The 21088-nt window shown below is 33.1% G+C and overlaps 1 protein-coding gene across 5 annotated transcripts in view; it reads right to left on the reverse strand.

Annotated features, from left to right (window-relative positions):
• The window catches only part of LOC149554451 (agamous-like MADS-box protein AGL19), a 187387-nt gene extending 168259 nt beyond the window's left edge, over positions 1-19128 (reverse strand). For all 5 annotated transcript variants that reach the window (XM_089828502.1, XM_089828500.1, XM_089828501.1 and 2 more), the window contains exon 1: positions 18777-19128. In XM_089828502.1, coding sequence (XP_089684628.1) covers positions 18777-18958 — 182 coding nt within the window. In that variant the 5' untranslated portion in view covers positions 18959-19128. The remainder of the gene's footprint in view (positions 1-18776) is intronic.
• Between the last annotated feature and the right edge of the window lie 1960 nt (positions 19129-21088).

Consider the following 21088-nt stretch of genomic DNA (forward strand, 5'->3'; position numbering starts at 1 on the left):
TTATGCTGGTGGCCCTGTCCTTCATGCCACTCGGTTTCGATCTCAAAGATTCCATTGGCAGTTTGGATGTTTATTTAGTTCTATAGAAACCGTTTGGGACAACTGCCAAACAAGGAACGAGGCCGATCCGTTTAAGATCATCATTTTTCTGTTATCGGCCTCTCATTGTCAATATAATGTGATTAGAGTTCTTCAATTGTTTGAAAGCAAGGCATTCATTGATGCTGTCTAAGTCTGTCGTTATCAGAGCGATAGGGTTCCTGAAACTTTGGTGATTATTCTTAGTATTCTGAGTTCTTGTCACTTTCATCGACAGAGTTGATTTGCATTGCTTTCGGTGTTGACGACTCCTTCAAGTTGGCAAACATGGTTTGGTTGGTGAAAAAGTATCATGATTTCACTATATACAATCATACGCTCGTATTAATCTTGTTCAATGCTTAGTGAACATTAATAATTTCTCAATTAAGAATTCTTCATTAGGTTTCTTAGAGATGAAGGATTCAGTTTGATGCGTCCTTCGCACTCTTTTTCAAATCCCTTTTGTAATTCATTCATTCATTTCAAATGAGCATGTTTTGAGTGGATGAGTATGAGGTGGTCTAGAATTATTTCACCACCTTAAAAGTTTTATCTGTCACTTGACATCATTCAATAATTTCCATCTCCTATCTTTGAAATCAAGAGCGTTTAAAATTTATTATCAAATGATGAACAGGCCTCTGATCAACTAGTAAACAGATTTAAGTCTGAATTTTGCTTAATACGTGCGCAAACGAACAAGATTTCATTCGTACCTTTTTTTTCATCAAAGTGATTTTTAAAACTGCTCAAAAATCACAATATGTTTTCAGTTGCTAATCGCCTGGTTTCGCAGGATGATGAATTTTTCCAGCATGATAATCGACTCTTTCTTTTTATTTGGTACGTCGATTTTTCCATTATTCAACATCTTCCTTGGCAAATAGCCCTTTAAACCATGATAACTTTATTCAAATAGGATTTACAAATTTTTCTTTGGAGATTCTCGCGGTTCATTTTTCGTAACTAGGGTTTTCCTTTCCGACGCATGGAGAATTTGGACGATTGTAGAACAGTTCTTTTCTATTGGATCGATAATTTTTCTTTGACCGACTTGCAATAGTTAACAGCCTCAATAAAGCCTTTCTGCCTCCTTAAAGAGTATAAATCATCCGAAGGGTATATACGGGCAACGGCTAGTTCGCTCGTTTGAATGTTGATCTTAACAAACGATTTTATCATTGTGACTTTGGCGCAATTACTTTCTCTTCTGACCTTTTTAAGCGCTCCGTGTTCTGGGCTGGGCCGATGATGTATAACCATATCTAGCGAAGCTTGCTTGCTTTCTTTTATATAAGCCATGCGTTTTCGGCTTCTTTGTATCAGGCCTTCGTCATATTTGTTTTTCAATTGAAATCAAAAAGACAGAGTTGACAAGTTATAATTTAGTCTTATCCGATCATTGTCTTGGGTTTTTTTATTTTATTCAAATCATCTTTTAAGATGCTTGGTTAAATGGCTTAGCATCTTCACCATCACTTTATATGCCATTTGTTTCGGAACAATAAAAGGTGATGAAGGTTTATTGGTTTCGTAATATTGTTTTTATGACTAAATTTTAAAACACTAACAAAATTATCTTTGAAAAAATTAATAAAATTAATAGTCATTTTATAATATTTCTAAGGTATATATATATATATAGTGTAATATTTTAATAAATAATATTACAGTTAATGTGAGATTTTATATAAATGGACAAATAATTTCAAATTATTTTATTTTTACGGACTGCAGAAAAAGAGTATCGAAGAGGGTTCACTATTTCACAAAATTATAATGTACAAAAGTCAACAATTATAACACAAGGCGGAAAGAGAGTTAATACAACAGTAGATATTACAGTTAATGTGAGATTTTATATAAATGGATAAATAATTTCAAATTATTTTATTTTTACGGACTGCAGAAAAAGAGTATTGAAGAGGGTTCACTATTTCACAAAATTATAATGTACAAAAGTCAACAATTATAACACAAGGCTGAAAGAGAGTTAATACAACAGTAGAACCAACCACCCCAAAAAATCATAGGCTTCCAAAAAAAACACTAATTTTTTTATCATTGTGCATATCTATATTAAAAAATTACGATAAAATGTACACACATTGCATGTGTCAACTATAAAATGACATCACACAGAAATATTTACTGCCCCACCTAGGCTGCAATGGCTAGGAGGGCTTCCCTTAGTCCATCAAATGCAAAATTAAATAATCTGCCCCCTCCTCATTAACTTACATGACATCTTTGAGATTGAAATCCCAATGCATGGTTGGAGTCTAATAGGAGATTGGCCCTCATAAAGTGTGAAGGCATTACACACTGCCAACAATTTCTCAACTAGACAAGACCTATGTTGTCCAATTTGCCTATAGATCAGTTAGACCTAAGTAAGTTCAAGCTAGAACCATAACCCAATTCAATATGCTACAGTTCAAAAAAATCTTCCACAAATTCTTTCAATTCAACAAATATAAACCTAAGCAAACTTGTTATTCTCTATACATATTTTTTTCTTTAAGAATGACCTACATACTCAAATATCAAGTTGCATACCCTCAAAGCCACTTATAAAACACATCAAACACCAAGACAAGTTTACTTTTAACTCATTTCTATTAGAAAAATAAATATCATTCTAGGAAATTTACCATTTATTTTTCTTATTAAAGGTTTTATAACTATTGGGTTGTCATTCCTACATATTTATATGTTCAATGATTGTCAAGAAGATCATATCAGAATTCGTGTACTAACTTTTTAATATGTTCTTATAGGTTTCTTATGATTTTCTATAAATATATCAAAAAAGCAAGGTTTGGTATATCTTCTTTTATTTGATATGTTTGAAAGAAAAAAATCATGTAATCAAAATCACAATGGAAACTATTCTCCACTCCATTGGCTGACCTAAATTCAAAATAGATTCATATTTTTTATAAAAACATGTTTATATGATGCAATTGGTTACAACAAGTGAGGCATCATATTTAGATATTCCAAATAAGTAAATTGTAATCATAAAAAAGTAGAGTCATTCCACATTTGGTTAGATTTTCTTAGATGCAAATATATTAGAAAAATTCTATGACCTGCAACTCAAAAAGAAAATCTATACACGACCATAAAAAAAATGCAAAAACTCTCAATATTGATGATATAAACTTGATTTTTAGACTCTAATTTGATGATCCTCCAATTACAAGAAAACTAATGAAATAAATAATTGCAACAATATGACAGACATAAAGAAAATCTTAGAAATCTACAGTTTCGTCCAACATTTATCAAAACATAGCTTGGATATTTTCTAATGGATGTACAATAATAAACGGGCTACATTCTTCTTGGAAGATGATGAGACAATGAAAGAATATGTAGTAACCACTATTGCAAAAGTGAGGGACAACCCTACACATAACTTATGCAATTCTCTTTTAGACAAAATATGAGATCTTATCTTATTCTATTTGTTGCAATTTTCATCTTTTGGTCCTTGATATTTGTAATGTCTTGCTTCTTAAGTACAATCATAATTTTTGACCAACAACAAACTTTGATTCATTCATTGCCAATTACACATAAGATATTTTTCGCTCAACCATATAATTTCTACACTTTTCCTAGCACCTGTTAAAACTCCAAAATTTTGATCTCCACTAAGTTATTCAACCATTGTACCATGTCACCAAAGAGGTCACGCTTAGTAGTAGTTGACATGTCTATTGATAGATTGTTTGAATATATTAGAACTTGCAATCGTCATTTACTATACTTACATGTTTCATAATAAACAAATATCAAGAAAATTAAAAAGATATAATGTAACTTATAGGCTACATCAACATAGCAACCTAAATTTTAAAGAACCCTAGGAAAAAAACAAAAAATCGGAAAGCATGAGAAATTTGGAAAGAAAATTTTAAATCATAAAATACATATAATAGAATGAATCAACTTGGTAAACCTAAATTTTCCCTACCTTACAAGCTTTACAATGCTTTGATACTAGAAAAATATTATTATTGGAAACTTAACAATTGGAACAATTGTTTGTTTTGTCATTGATGTGAAATCTATAGATGAGACATATTGCTACTAATCTAAATGTCATATCTATTTGATTGATGAAGAGGATTGAGAGTTACTCATAATTATAGCACTTGGAGGAAAGGTTGCAGTTATGAAAAAGAGTTACAATACACATTTGATTAGATAGACTTTGACAAAGAAAAATAATTCTCTATGTCAAGGAAGCTAAAGCCTAGTCGAGCAAAAGAGTAAAATACTAAGGAGTATCGAGTAATACTAGTGTCAACCAAGCCACAGTTAGTACCGAGCCACAACTAGTGCCGAGCGAATCTAGTATTCACCGAGCACTAGCATCGATCGAGCAAGTTAGTTGATGACAAGCCAAAAAGCTTAAACAACAACCAAGTATTTCAATATTGACCAAGTTTCAAAATTCAAGTAAAAGATCAAATTCAAAGAAATCATAAGATCACGCTAACTCATTTTATTTCTTAGGGGATGTCAAACGTATTGAAGAGAAGATTGATGAGTTGGATCATTAAATTCAAGGTGATGGTTAGGTAAAGACCTAGATGAAGGATTTTGGAGAATTTTTTGGAGGATGATCAAGAAGATGTACAAATACATTGAATCGAGTTGAATCTGATCGTAAACCCTATGATCTACGGTGGATGTAGAAAACAGTAAAGTACAGATTGTCTATTTAAGGTGATACAAAACTAAACATGTGTGAGTTTATATGTGAAGGAAGTCATATAGAGCAAGGTTGATCAAATACACACAAGAGATTGGAAGCTAAACGAGAAAAGCTTGCAAATGTGGTGTTGTTGTTCATAAGTGAATTTGGGCAGAAGGCTTAAGTGCCGATGAGAAGAGTGGACTGATTGCTTGAAGGATGTCCAAGCAGATCAAGACCAGAGATGACAATGAAAGGCTTATCAATGAACCGGCATAATGACCGAACAAAGATTTGAACCAACAAAAGTGAGTTGTAATCACACAGATCAAAACCTACAATTTTATTTCTTATCATTGTAAACAATTTGTATTGAAATCCTTTTAACAAAGGTTGACCTAATAGTCATTTGAAGACTTAACAGTATCTATAAATCTTTTAACTAAGTGACATTCTAAATGGAATAATCAAAGTCCTCTTACAAGGCCACTCCTAATAGAGTGATTAAATCCTCTAACCAAGTCACATTTAACAGTGTGTATTGTAACCTTTAACATGGTTGGCTCCTAACAAATCTCACTTCGAAAGAGTGAAAAAGTGTGACATGTTACTGGTGGTTTTTTCCCAAATTGGGTTTCCACGTAAAATCCTAGTGTCAAACTATGATGAATGTCTTATGAATGTTTTACAAGTGATGATGTTTTCATTAAGCAATGCAAGTTAAGTTTATGACAATTTTACAGTAAAGACAGAGCAACAATAGGATATGCAGGATAAGTAGAACAGTGAAGTGTTCAATGTTTAATTGATCATATGGTACATATAGACCTTAAGTAACTGATTCACACCCCCCCCCCCCCCCCCCAATTATTCTAAACATTTCTAACAATTATCCCTTCTCAATATTATCCCATTTGGTTGCTGGAATAGGAATTGAGAATTGGCATAGGAATAGAAAACTGGAACAGTAATTGCAATAACAATTCCAAACTTGTTTGGTTTGACAAAACTAATATTGGAATTTGAGTTCCATGTTGTCAGACATATTGTCAAAAACTTTCCTTGCATCCCTCATGCTTACTTCAAATATTTGAAGAGTTTTCCCTCAAAACAAATATTATAAATAGATAACATGCAACATACATTATTTGCAAATAAGATTCGTCCACTACTCAAAGTGGAACAAATTAGATATCAACAAATCCTAATTGGGTGCACACCCAATGCTTAAAAAAATAGAAATCTATCTGGAAAATTATAGAGAGATAAAAAGTGGGTCACCACTGGAAGGTTCAACGAAATTGAGATAGCCACAACCCAAAGAGCGTTGTGTACTACTATCCCTATAGACTCAAACCGATGTTTCCAATCTTTTCAATCTTCCACAATCGTTCACTACTCAAATCTAGAAAGATTAAACAGGAATGGTGCAAAAAACCATGCCCCAACCATAAACAATATGGAAAATGTAGTTTAAAAAGTGTTATGACATGAGTAGCCACAGAGGTTATATATAATCAAAACCATCATCAGCTCAATTCCTTTGACAAAGTCACTGTGTCAGTGGAATCAATAGTTATCTGAAAACTTGGCATGAAAAGAAAAAAAATCCTTGTCTACCATCTTTGTATTTGTCTCCTCTATGGAGTAATGTATGTCCATTGTAATGTGCCTTAGTACCTAATGGGTGGGCAGAGCCACACAAGAATAAAATATGAAATGCAATGTGCTGCGACACAATAAAAATAAATTGTATTTGATTACTCTTTTTTATTGACAAAACGGATACACAGCACTCCCTTTTATATTCAAGTTCACAATCTCTAGAAATTACATTTGCCAACAAAACAATTATCTATAGAATTCTAGAAACTACTACAGCTGACACAACCTAAACCTAAACCTAAACTTCTAGAAACATTTAATGACGAATTGGAGCAAAAATTAATATTTCCAACACTCCCCCCTAATTTCTACTATCAACTATTACAAAACTTCTTTAATATTTACAACTCTCAAAGCCTCCTTCAAAATTTTAAACTATACTTGTGGTAAGGCCTTGGTGAAGATATTTGCAAGTTGCTCCTCTAATCTGCAATGTTGTAGATTAATTTCTCTGCTATTAACCAGCTCTCTAATGAAATGATACCTTGTGTCAATGTGCTTTGTCCTCTTGTGAAACACATGGTTTTTTGAAAGTGCAATAGCAAACTTGTTATCACAATAGATTGTAGCAGGTCCATCTTGAGCTTGCATTAAATCTTTCAAAATCCTTCGCATCCATACTGCTTGACATGCTGATATTGTTCCTGCTACATACTCTACTTCAGCTGATGAGAGAGTTACTATAGGTTGCTTCTTTGATGCCCAAGCTACAACACTTGTCCCAAGATGAAATGCATATCCAGATGTGATCCTTCTATCCTCAGCATTCCCTCCAAAATCACTATCTGTATATCCAACTAACTGAAAATCATCTGAAGTAGAGTACAAAATGCCATGATTCATAGTTTCTACAATATATCTCAAAATCTTTTTCCCTGCCTGCCAATGTGAGTTCTTTGGTGAATCCATGAATGTAGAGATTAAACTCACTCCATACATAATATCTGGTCTAGTAGTAGTGAGATACATCAAACTACCAACCAATCTTATAAATATAGTTGAATCAAAACCTTTCTCAGTATCTTCTCTGTTTAATTTGGTGCCTACTACCACAGGTGTAGAAACTGGACTGCAATTTATCAATCTAAATCTTTTCAAAATATCTTTTGCATATTTATTTCGGCAAATAAAAATTTCTTTATCATTTTGAGTAACTTCAATGCCAAGAAAATATTTCATCAATCCTAGATCTGTCATTTCAAATTCCCTTTTCATTGCTGATTTAAACAAGTCAATAGATAAATTGCCTGTGAAGATCAAATCATCAACATATAAACAAACAATCAAAATCTGACCTTGTTCATTGATCTTGGTATATAATGGAGGTTCACTAGTGCTTCTCTTGAATCCATTCTCCATCATGTATAAAACTATTCTACTGTACCAGGCTCTTGGAGCTTGCTTCAATCCATAGAGTGTCTTCTTCAACTTATAAACTTTGTCTTCATGTCCTCTTATTTCATATCCGAGTGGTTGCTGCACATAGACTTCTGCATCCAAATATCCATTCAAAAATGCTAATTTCACGTGCATTTGGTGAACCATCCATTTGATTTGAGCGGCAATAGCTAATACTATTCTACTAGTATCAAGTCTTGCTACAGGTGAAAATATCTCATTATAGTCAACCCCATATTCTTGTGAAAATCCCTTAGCAACTAACCTTGCCTTATATTTGTCTACATCTCCATTAGCTTTAAACTTAGTCTTATAAACCCATTTTACACCAATGCAATCTTTGTTCTTAGGCAAATCAACTAACTCTCATGTATCATTTCTCTCAATTGATTCTATTTCATCATTCATTGCATTAATCCAATGTTCTTCCTTAATTGCATTTTCAAAATATATAGGATCTTGAGTAAATAAGCAAAATTTGATTGCAAATCTAATTTACTTCCTTGATCATAAATCTTACTCAACCTTCTAGTTTTCTTGCTTGATCTCAATTGTGCAAGTATAGGGTTTGAATTATTACTTACTTGTGAATTTGAAGATTCTCCATGCTCAACTTCATTTTCTAAGTGATCTCCTAGTGGACTTCGTGGTGGAGTTCCTTCTTGGTCACTTGGTTGATCCTCTTGATCTTCATGATCCTTTTTATCCTTCCCATCATATGTATTGTTGCAGCACTTGTAACATTTATATCTATATTTCCATCCCAAGATTCATCCTCTTTAAATACAACATCCCTACTCACAATGACTTTTTTGGTGATAGGATTAAACAACCTATATGCCTTACATTGCTCATCATAGCCAACAAAAATACATTTCTCACTCTTATCATCTAACTTACTTCTAGTTTCTTTAAGAACATGTGCATATGCAATACAACCAAATACTTTGAGATGAGAAACACTATGAATCTTACCACTCCATGCTTGTTATGGAATCATGTCCCTCACAATCTTTGTTGGACTCCTATTCAAAATATAAACAACACAAAAAACTGCCTTAGCCCAATTTCATTAGGAAGATTCTTACCATTCAATATGCTCCTTGCCATCTCCATTATTGTCCTATTCTTTCTCTCTACAACATTATTTTGCTATGGTGTGTAACTGGCAGTAAATTGCTTTTTAATTCCATGATTCCTGCAATAATCTAAAAATTCATTGACTTATACTCTCTCCTCTATCAGATCTCAATACCTTGATAGGTAAACCACTTTGTTTCTCAACAAAAGCCTTGAATTCTTTAAATTTGCTAAAAGTTTCAAATTTGTATTTAAAAAAGTAAATCCATGTCTTTCTACTGAAGTCGTCAATAAATGTTAAGAAATAAATGCACCCCCCTAATGATGGCGTTTTCATTGGACCACATATATCTGAATGCACAATTTCTAAAGGTACCCTTGCTCTATATGACATCCCTTTTGGAAAACTCTCTCTATGATGTTTAGCCAAAATACAACTCTCACATAGACTTAATAATGCTTCAATTGGGGGTAAGCCTCTTACCATTTCCTTTCCTTGCAATAAAGATAATTTTTTGAGATTTAGATGACCATCCCTCAAGTGCCATATCCATGTTTGATCTTAACTTGTTGCCTTGAAACTTGTTGCAACTTCATCAATCATATTGCTCTTCATTCAAAGTGGAAACATTCTGTTATTTGTCATTTCTACCCTTGCAATCACCAAGTTACTAGGAGGCATATCAAATATAGTGCACAAATTTTTCCCAAAAATAACTCTATAACTTTTTTTATTAAATTGCCCCACACTTATAAGATTATGTTTCAAACCAAGTACAAAGTATACATCAAAAATAGATTTCTTACCATGCTTTGTTATAACATTGATTGTGCCTTTTCCACTTACTTCCACTATCTCATTATTTCCCAACTTCACTTCTGATTTAATTGATTTATCCAAACTTTCAAAAAACTCTTTATTGCCTGTCGTATGATTGCTGCAACCACTATCAAAAAGCCAAAAATCATTCGTGCTCTCTTGAGCTACATTGAAAGTAATAAACAATGTCTCAAAATTGCTCTCAGAAAAATTTACATTTTGCTTACTCATATCAGCTTGTTTTTTCAGACACTCATTTGCAATATGTCCAAACTTCTTGTAGTAATAACATTGAAAATTTGATTTATCATACCTTTGTGATGTCTGGTTGTTATAGCTTCCCCTTGAATAGGAGTATTGATTTCTTCTTCCTCATGAATCTGGACTCCTTTCTTCTTTTTGAAAATTATTTATGCCTCTTCCTCTTCCTCTAAATCCAACATTTCCTCTTCCTCTACCTCTGCCAAATGTCATTTGTGTTTTAAATGCATTCTCCAGTGAATTACCATTACGCTTGTTCAACTTGTCTTCATGATTATACAAGGATCCAAACACCTCAACTATAGACAATGCTGTTAAATCCTTAGATTATTCAATTACTACCACAACATTATCAAATTTAGGAGGCAAACTTCTTAAAATCTTTTCTACAACTTTCTGGTCAGAAAGCTCATCACCATTCATCCTTACTTGATTAACCACATTCAGAACACAATTTGAAAATTGCTCTCCAAAGTCAAAATCCTTCATTTGTAAATTCTCAAATTCTCTTCTAAGTGTTTGCAATTTAAAAATCTTTACCTTACTTGTACCTTGATATGCAGTCTCAAGAATGTCCCAAGCTTGCTTGGTTGTAACAACTGGCTTAATTTTTCCAAGAACTGAGTCATCCAAAGCTTGTCCAATAATCTACAAAGCTTTTTTTACTCTTCTGCCTATTTTCATCAACCTTTTTCTTTTGATTAGCATTTAAAGTAGACTCATCTACAGGTTCAGCATAACCAGTTAAGATTATATCTAATAACTCATAGGAATCAAATATAAGCTTCATTCTAAAAGCCCAATCATCATAATTCTTTCCAGAAAATATTGGAATTAAAGCCTGAAAACTCCCTGAAGCCATGCCTGATAGAAACTTATAAACAAAATTCACAGATATAACAAACCCTAAATAAGGCAATAAAAAAACTTACAGATCTCACAATAACTTTATATCCCCTTTCTCTACTGCAATCCTCCTTATGCACAATCCTTCAAACTCCTCTTCTGAACTTGGCTCTGATACCACTCTGATGGGTGGGTAGAGGCACACAAGAATAAAATATGAAACGTAATGTGTTGCAGCACAATAAAAATTTATTGTATTTGATTACTCTTTTTTTATTGACAAAATGGATACACAACACTCCCTTTTATAGGCAAGTTTACAATCTCAAGAAATTTTTGACATTTGCCGACAAGACAATTATCTATAGAATTCTGGAAACTACTACAGCCGACACAACCTAAACCTAAACCTAAACTTCTAGAAACATTTAATGACAGATTAGAGTAGAAATTAATATTTCTAACAGTACCCTGAGAAAAAGGAAAGAAAATGGAACCCGTTACAGTTGCATGACAATAAAATCCCATAATGCAGCATGAAACCCTCATTCTAAAATAATTTTCATCACCATTGGCAATGTCGTTAACAAACCTATTCGAACAAAAGACTATGAAGCAACGACTGCAAACTTCAAATTTTGATTTAACTTTAAAAAGAAAAATGGGAATAGTAATTGCTATTCCAATAACAGTTATTTTGGTGGAAACAATAAATGCTAATTTTTTTGTCAAAATGGGAATAAGAATTCCAATTCCCAATTCTAATTTAACACAACCAAACTGATAATTAAATGTTTCAAGAATTTTTTCGATTCCTATTCCACTTCAATTCCAACAACCAAATGGACCCTAAGAGGTTTTTATTTTTTGGGTTTTTATGTAACATAAAAATCACTTTTTAAGGTTGAAATGTATATGTAAGCGACTTTCTTCTCTCGAAATGTTTTGTTTCATAAAAAGTTGTTTTCTTGAAGTAGTGTTTATTTTTAAGTTCATCAATATCCCACATTGTCTAAAAGCCACATGCAAAACATCTTAGACATTCAAGGCACCTTCAAGTACATCTCAAACATAGTCAAGACATACTCAAAGTAGATGAGATATGCCTTGGATATCCCCAACATGTCCTAGGCCAAAATCTCCACATCCCAAATAGTGTGATCTTGAATATATTAAGTATCAAAATGGGCTACGCAAAAGTTAATATTTACTCAAAACTAGCCTATTACAAAGAAAAATAACTTTCGAAAAATACCAATTGCCACTGTCGAAATAGGTTTTTAAACCTCCTTGCAAATATACCAAAATAAATTGAGTACTATTTTTTAATTTTTTTAATTCAACATTTCACTTCTTTCTATAAAAGTTCTTTGATGAATCCAAAAATTAAATAGCATTTGGAAATATGAAGCACATAGAAGTATTCAATAAGTTTAATTTTATACATTATAGAGAGGTTCTAATGATTGATGTTTGAAACTTTGAAGGTAGATTTAGGTGAGACATGGAGTTTTGTCTGTATGATAATTTTTTCAATTTATTTTTTAGATGTTAGGTTGTTGGTTATATAAATAAGAATATATGAAGCTTAAAGCTATTTAAGAAAGCTTAGAGAAAGTATTCAAAAACATAAAATCTCTTAGAAGAATTATACTATTTGAAGGAAATACAAGCTTTCAAGTTAAGTTGTTTTGTTAGGTTTCTTGAAAAATATATAGCAAGGGTTAATGGTAGTGGGTGAATTTCTATAAAAGAAACAAAGGAAGAAAGATAAAACTAATTTTAAAAAGCCAACCAACCCTTTCATAAAAATAAACTATGGAACAAGTATGCAAGAGTATTCATGACATGTTTTCTTTAATGATTTAAAATTTAAGAATTTCACTAACAAGTTTGAAAAGAATACCAAGTGAGGTTGATCTAGCAAAATGAAAATCTAAGAAAAGGAAAAGGAAGCTTCAAGCAAGAGAGAACCAACCTCACTCAATTTCACACTATGAAAGAGGCATACAAGAATATCAATGATCAAGTTTTTTTCAATTTTCTAAAATCTAAAGATTCTAGTTAGTTTAGAAATCATGCACAAAGAACATAGCCTCCAAATTTGTAGCAAGGGTGGGATATGATGGAACATTTCAATGTAAATTGTCTACAAAGAAAGAGAAGCACTCTAAGAAAGAAGGAAAAGAAAGATTATTTATCAAGAGGATGATTAGGAGTCTTGAAGATGTTGACAAGAAAAAGAGAAAATTTTACTTACAAAATCTCAAGCATTAAACCAAAGAAAAAAATAAAAATATATATAAAAAAAAGAGATGAAGTGTTCAACTTTTCTTCATTTGTAAGAACAAGCTGCATTTAGAAAGGGAAGAGAAAGGTGAACACAATCAAAGAGGCTAACAAGCAAGTTTAGGTTTTTCTAAAAATTCTCTCTCATCGGAAAATTGAAGGGCAATGAGATGGGAAGTGGTGGAGGGCCTTATCCACTACTCTAATCAAGGAATGTCAAAAAGGAACTGTGAGTAGTCATAAGGTGAGGCAAACGACGCCAAAGCACCAAGTTCAAAGAAGAGAACAGCTCATACATGTCTACACCACCATTAAAATGGTAGGGGTACACTCTTTGGTTCTATTCGACTGACAATGGAAAGAAGAATTGACTACTTTCATAAATATTTGAGCAAAACTCAGTGTTCTTCACATGAGTAAATGATTTTTAGAAATCTGCTTGTAGAAGATGTAAGAAGTATGTTGCACTCACTATGGGTGAGAATTCTAAACTAATCTCGTAATTCAAATTAATAAAAGCAAGAAGAAAATGTAAGAGCTAATGGGTAAATTACAGCCTTTTAATTTCTTACAAAACTGTGATATCCAATTGAGTTTTGAAAGACAAAACAGTAAATGTACTATACTAATGCACCGCGAGGGAATGTCTCCTAGGAATATGAACTTGAAATCAGAAAAACATCCACAGCTTGATGGAAACACTTTTCACAGTTTTAAACATGTATGCTGTTGCAAAATGCATCGTTTTGTTTCGCTTGCCAGGAAGCTAGTACCACTTGGCTGGACAAGTAGGGGAGACACTTCAATATAACAAGACGTGTTACATCGTTTATGTCATTACCACATGACCTCAAGTACCATTTATAGAATGAAAATCTGAGCCTTTATCAACAAGGAGGACCATACATGGCAGTAAGGCTATGCTATTGCAAGTGCAAGGCAATAACCATAGCACGTGGCATGCAGCACCTTGGATTAAAGAAGTGATCACCATAGAATTGACTTAGAAAAGACCAAAAGGAACATGCGCTACAAATTAACACCTACCTAAAATCACTACTTGTGTTGAGCATAACCGAATATTTGAAGGGTTATATTCCAACCAAATGTACGACAGAGGATCACTACCTACTAGCTTTTGGCAATAATTGTGTTGAAAATCACTTTAGAGATGTGATCAGAATTGGTTGCAGTCAGCACCAAGAGACCCACGAGTATAAAGCATTTTTAGCTTCTACCTCAAGGCACTTATGTGCGTGGAGCATTAGGTTAGTTCACAAAGACCATGTGAATGAAGCTTCTTTGAATCAGTTTCCAACATATGTTTAAGAGAGAGAAGAAATTATCCTATAATTCGAAGTAATATTTTGTAGGACCAAAAATTTCTAAGGAAAGTGAAACCTTTATCAAATCTAGGAAAAGGGTCCATCCTTTAATGGACAGACTTCAGGCAAGGAAATCATTTCCTCAAAACCTGTTTCATCAAAAACCACCATTTTTGTGCAGGAAAAGCTTCGGAAGCACCAGTTCCCCCAAAGAAGTGATTTCAGAACTGTCGCCTAGTAAAACTAACTAGGAATTGGAAATTAAAAGGCAACACCATATTTTTAAATTTCATGTAAGAAAGGTTTTATACACATCTGGACGTAACAGAAGGTAAAGAATTTCAACGATTGTTCTATCTCTAACAAGTAGAACAAGCTGATGTAGTGGGATTTTACATACATTTGGAACAATAGGATGAACGATAGTATCTGGAGAAACAAGCTTGCGAAAGTTTATTATTTATTTCCATGTATATTGTTCTATTTTAACAAAACAGGAATATATTATTAAACTGAGTTTTTCATCTATAATAAGGTCTTTCCAGGGTAAACTTATAAAATTATTATAATATAAATATGTATAATAATTTGGAGTTTGTTTTTTAGGCAAGAGCTTATAACATAATTAAAAAATAATAATCAAAAAGACATTAAAATTAATATAATATATTTTTTATAATGATATGAAAATTATAGTCTTAAAACTAATGTAGAATGTATGTAACAATAAATTAAAGTAAGTATAAAAGTTTTAAGATCACTAATCTAAAGATGATTATTAAAAGATTTAAATGTTAAACAACAAATAAAGAAAACAATGGTATATGTAATTACTAAATTTTAACAAATCTATAATATTTTGAAGTAGATTTTGTTATTCTAGAATTCATAACCATTAGAGATTTTGATTTTTTTTCATTGAAGATTCTAAATGTTATGACCTTTTTTAAAGACTGAAATAGATATTATGAAGAGATTTTAACTTCACAATGGAAGAATTAAACCATAGCTAACTTTCAAGCATTTACTACTAATTACATAGATATTGTCTTATGCACACAATTGGACATCAAGTAATCATTATAGCTATTTTTATAGTCTAACAAGTTTTCAAAACATCTATTTTTTGACTTCTATTCCTTTAGGATCCGTTTGGCTGCTGGAATAGGAATAGGGGAATAGGACTAGCTATTCTGGAATACTTATTCAGGAATAGAAAATGAGGGTACGTATTCCTATTCTCTGTTTGGTTCAGCCAGAATTTGATGGGGAATTCGTGGACCCAAAAATTTATGTTTTCTAAAATAAATAAAACTGGAATAGGAATACATATTCCAATTCCACCTATTTGGGTGGACTTCCAAAACCTCATTTTTTGGGCCAAAATTGGAATACGTATTCTTATTTTATTTCATATTCCAATTCCGATTTGGTGCATCCAAACGAAGAATTTACATATGCCTATTCCGCTTGCATTCCTGTGGCCAAACAAGCCCTTAGAAAAATATTGAAACTTGTTTAAAATAAATTTTTCCTCTCTTTTTCAATGTATAATCTTCAACAAACAAATACATTATTTATTTATACAACTTTAAATCATTGACGTCTCTTTAAAACCCAAGTTCTCTATTAGTCTTAAAATAAATAAATAAATCTCACCTTCCTTGAATATTAAGATTCCCATTACACAACAGATATCAGCATGCACCATATCAATTTATCTTTTAGGTCTCTAAACTTTTATTACTAGAAAAGAGTTGATTATTTACAAATTATTCAAGCTCCACAAACTTGATCATCTTGTATGATGAATTATTTTTCACCATTGGCCATACAATTATTTTTCACCATTGAAAATATAAGTGGCCATGCCTCTATTCAATAACCACGATTCACCATTTGGTAAAAACATTATGAGCTTGACTATCTCATATAAAAGTCTAAAAGGAAAACTACTATTTTGTAAAATGCCAACATTTTCTACAATCTGGCTTCTATCATTTTTATCATAGATGATATATCAATTGTTTCAAAAATTCACAATATCCTTTTTGAACAAGTTGTTCTACACTTAATAGATTCTGTGTACCTCTTGGCACGTATAACACATGAATATATTTTATTGTATCTTGCTTTGTCATCACTGTAATGGTTCATTTTCTTATAACACCAGCTCCTTTGTCATCTCCCTGCTGTGCTTGCACTTCAGGAGATTCATCCATCCACGTTAAGACATATATTATTGCTTGTCATATGACTTCTTTTGTAACATTATATGCAAATAATTGATTGTCTTATGATGACTAAAAACGGTTTCCAAACTGGGTCAAAACGCTGGCTGGGTTGACATCCTGAAGTAAGAGGAATAGTTATGAATGTTGCAGTTGTTAATGTACCCGTCTCTTCATCCATTGTTAGTAAAAAGGTTTCCTTTGTTATTGTCTCATGATTCATCTATTGTTACTAAAATAAGTTTTCTTTGTTATTCTAGTCTTTTGTCCCGTCCATTGTTAGTTTCAGCAAAACATGACATGTAGATTTAGACCATGGATGAGGGATTCTTCTATCAAAAGAAATGCAACATGAGAGTTCCTACATCTACTAGAAGTGGATTTAATTGGAAAAAATAGGTTTGTAAAACAAAACATAAGACTGATTGATCCATTAACAATTGCAAAACAAGATTGGCAGCTAAAAGCCTATCATGAGTAGAAATTATACATAAGCTCGTATGGAAGGTAGTAGACCTACCAGAAATGAATCTGATTAGTCTAAAATAAATCTGTAAAACACAACTGTAAGAACTAATAGATAGATCCATCAGCACTCACAAAACAAGATTGGTAGCTAAAGACCATTCTCTAGGATGAAAGATGTATATGCTCTTACAGAAGATTGGATAATGTCAAAATTTGTAGTCCAACCTAAATAATTGATATAAAATTTGTTGTTATCTCAACCTTCTTTTAATAGTTCCTTTTCCTGAAAAGTAACTAAGTCTTCGTAGAATAAGGAAAAAAAAACCTAATAAGTGAGAAAAATGCTCTATGTGCATCTTGAGATTCAGCAACCGACTCAAGGGATCTTGCATCTTCAAGTATGTCATTCTCAAGGCAGGTCCGAGTATCAGAAATGGTTTTATAAATTAGGCCCTCCCAATGACCTAGGATAATGTTTGATAAAAATTTTGGGTAGATTGTGTAATAGTTTTTTTCCACCAACATTTCAGATTACATTTCATGATCCATTATTCATCATAGAATAATGGAGAAAAGGAGAAAAATGCAGTTAGGCATAGGATAGGTTAACTCATTTAGGTGTGGGTTCATAACTCAGATTGTAACGAGTACTGGTAGAGCTGCAGTTTGACTCAGCTCATTTGAATGTGGGTTCATATGTTTTAGATTGTACCTAGGTACTCGTTGAGTTCCAGATCGATACCTGGGCCTGCGGGTACAATAATGTACTTAACATCCTCTGGCCTTCTCTATGACATTTGAGGCAGTAATGCATTGAAGAAATACTCCTCTCTCATTTCACTTCAGCTATTTCTTCAGAGTCATCCCTAGATGTAGCAACGGTTTCTCTGCAAAAGGTTCTGATCCCCTACTGATTGTGTAGGACAATGCCAACTAATTTAGCCGATCGCTACATAATGATAAGTACGTTGGCGTGCTGCCTTCACAAAAATTTAGCCGCCCTAAACGACTAGCCCATTTATGGTTTCGCCATAGCAATCGTACGAATAACAACCCGGCATCTGTCACGCGTAATATCTAAACTTGACTCGGCGTGCGTTCTTTTCATTGAGACGGGCGAGAAATTTACCAAACATGGTTTTCCGCTCCCACAAAGATGGTTTTGAGCGTAGAAAATAGTATTCAAATACCGCCTTGTCAAAGCGCCCGAAATAGTGGAGAAAGAATCTCCTGCCTAGCTTGCGGTCGAGCGTAATTCAAGTACAGTAGTTGTAAACCCAATATCACATTTTGTTTCAATACCCAATGTAATTTCACATACACAAGATTTTAATCCCCCTTTTTCGCCCACAAAAGCTTTGGCTAGTCCTCTAAATGTTGGAGCTATTCTCGGTTTTCTTCTTTTTGGTTTAATTAATCTTTGTATCAAAAATCCAAACAGATCAAAACCCAAACAGACAGTAGATTTCACAAGCATGTCAACTATTTTATTCTATTATGAACTGTGTAGGGTATGTTAACATGATATAAATTGAGAGAGAGATGGGGAAAATGCAAATATATTTTATGTATAGGCAGTTTAGGGCAAAATGGCAAAATACCTGGCGCTGGAATACTCGTAGAGCTTTCCTCTGGGGGAGAAAATGATGAGGGCCACCTCAGCATCGCAAAGAACAGCAAGCTCGTAGGCCTTCTTGAGCAATCCATTTCTTCTCTTGGAGAATGTCACCTGCCTGCTTGTTGCATTCTCAATCCTTTTCATCTGAGTCTTCCCCCTCACCATTTTTGTTTACCAATGTGAAGAACACCCACAGAGGGTATGGACCAGATCAAATCAGACCAGATCTCAGGAGAAAGAGAGACACCCACTTGGTTTATTTTCACCTACGCTTTGGAACAATGTGTTGGAAGATGAAAAGGAGGGAAGAAAACCAATAATAATTTTTTTCCTGTGCATGAGGGAGGAGCTGGGAAGACTATATAAGACAATCCAAAAATAAACAGAAATGGCTCATATATTCCACTTTCTAAGAAAAGCCCTCTGGACTATAATGGGAAAAAGGGAAAAGGAAAAATAAAATAAAGCTACCTGGTGGGCCACGATGGTCAACTTCAGGCACATTTGTCTCACTGTTACTGTCTCACGCCATGGTCCCTCACTGTACTACACAAGGACTTTCCATTAAGTTCAATGCGTATGATTTATCTGAGATTCTAATGGAGTGCTTTTTACTGTGCCCTATTACGGTCCATGTTAAACCAATGTTAGTTTTTTTAAACCCAGGGTGTAATGAATCACAGTTGCCCACTCTCATATTTCGGTACACCAACATACGACATTACTTAATTTGAACCCAAATCCAATTCAAAGCCTGCTGTCATTTCCACTTCCTTCACGTGATACAGTGTACCTTCTGTTCATAGAAAACATTATATATATTCCATCAAGGCCTGACATGGTCATACATAATTAGTGAACTTTGAAATTTTGTATTTTTAAGTATTTTTGTGGATAAAAATGGACTGATGTTAACTGTTTGCTTGGCATTGGTGTCCACTCTTGTTTCCACATATTATCCTTGTCCTTTGTCTGGCTTTTTATTGCTGTTGCTTGATTATAATACTATTTCTTCTTCATATTTATTTGTTAAGTAGGTATTTGGGTCTTTACCTCTGCCAAAGAATTTTCTCCTTTTCCACGCGCCCAGTGCAACTTGAGACTTTACTTAATTAAGCATGAATTGATGTCTCCTTTTCTGTAGACCATTCATTCTTTTGCCACTTTCATCTTTTTCCCATTTTTAACTGATTCCTGTCCATTCAACGCTCCAAAGATAGAAATTTGGTGGAGGTCGTTTTTCTAAAATAAAATTATTTGCAGCCCTTTTCTTTCCGATTATTCTGTTTGAAATATATGCCTATGCCTACCCACTTCCTAACAACTTTAATTTGAAAGCAATGTCACTCGCTACTGTTTCATGATGGATGTCATCTAAAAACGCTGTCCATTAAGGTATATGTGACATGTGTGTCATACCTAAAATAGAAAAGAAGAAATATCTCATCATAACGTAAGTGGTAAGAAAATTGCCACGTAACGTCTCAGGAATAGATACTGCTGGGACTAAATTTGATGGCCACACTTTATTTGTCTTCCTTCTAAAATGCAATCAGACCAGTGAGAATTGTGAACTGAGATTATACCAACCTAAGTAATCTTTGCCCGGGTTGCTGTAAGATTTAAGTGTGAGATTTTATTTATTTATTTTTCGTTTTGTGCGGATAAAATACGTTCAAACCTGTAAAATGTTGAATCCCATATGAAAGGATATTCTGCCAATCAATCATCATAAATATTTAATTTCTACTCTATTTTGTTTAAATGTGGGAGTTTTGTCTTCACATTTTCAATAACTCTGGATTTTAAATCTAGGAAGTTTGTCTTAAATCTAGTCAATCAAATCCAAAATTATACCAAAAAATTTTGTGTCATATATACCTAAATATAATTTTTGTGAGTTTTCTATTTCACAATCCCAATCAAATTATATTAATATTCAATTAATCAATCAATTTTAGCATGAACTAATTTTTAGATTTAATTATCTTTTTATTTATTCTGCTTAACATTGCTTATCAAAATGCATTGCTTATCATTGCAAATGGGGTTGCAAGCTTTAGGTTTAACCATGGAGGAAACTCCTACTTAAGCGCGCTCAGGGTGGAGTAGTACTAGGATGGGTGACCTCCCGGGAAGTCTCGGTGCTTCACCCCTGTGAGCATCACCTAGATCCAATGAGTGCTAAGTGTTCCATTTATTCTCGTGAGAGATGGATTCATGTTGAATCACTACTCACGAAACATGGGTCAATGAATTTGACTCAAAAAACCACATAGTTAAATCCTAATAATC

The sequence above is a fragment of the Cupressus sempervirens genome, chromosome 5 (assembly GCF_028749045.1).
Source record: "Cupressus sempervirens isolate cs-2001-9-10 chromosome 5, ASM2874904v1, whole genome shotgun sequence".
In the NCBI taxonomy this organism is placed as follows: domain Eukaryota; kingdom Viridiplantae; phylum Streptophyta; class Pinopsida; order Cupressales; family Cupressaceae; genus Cupressus; species Cupressus sempervirens.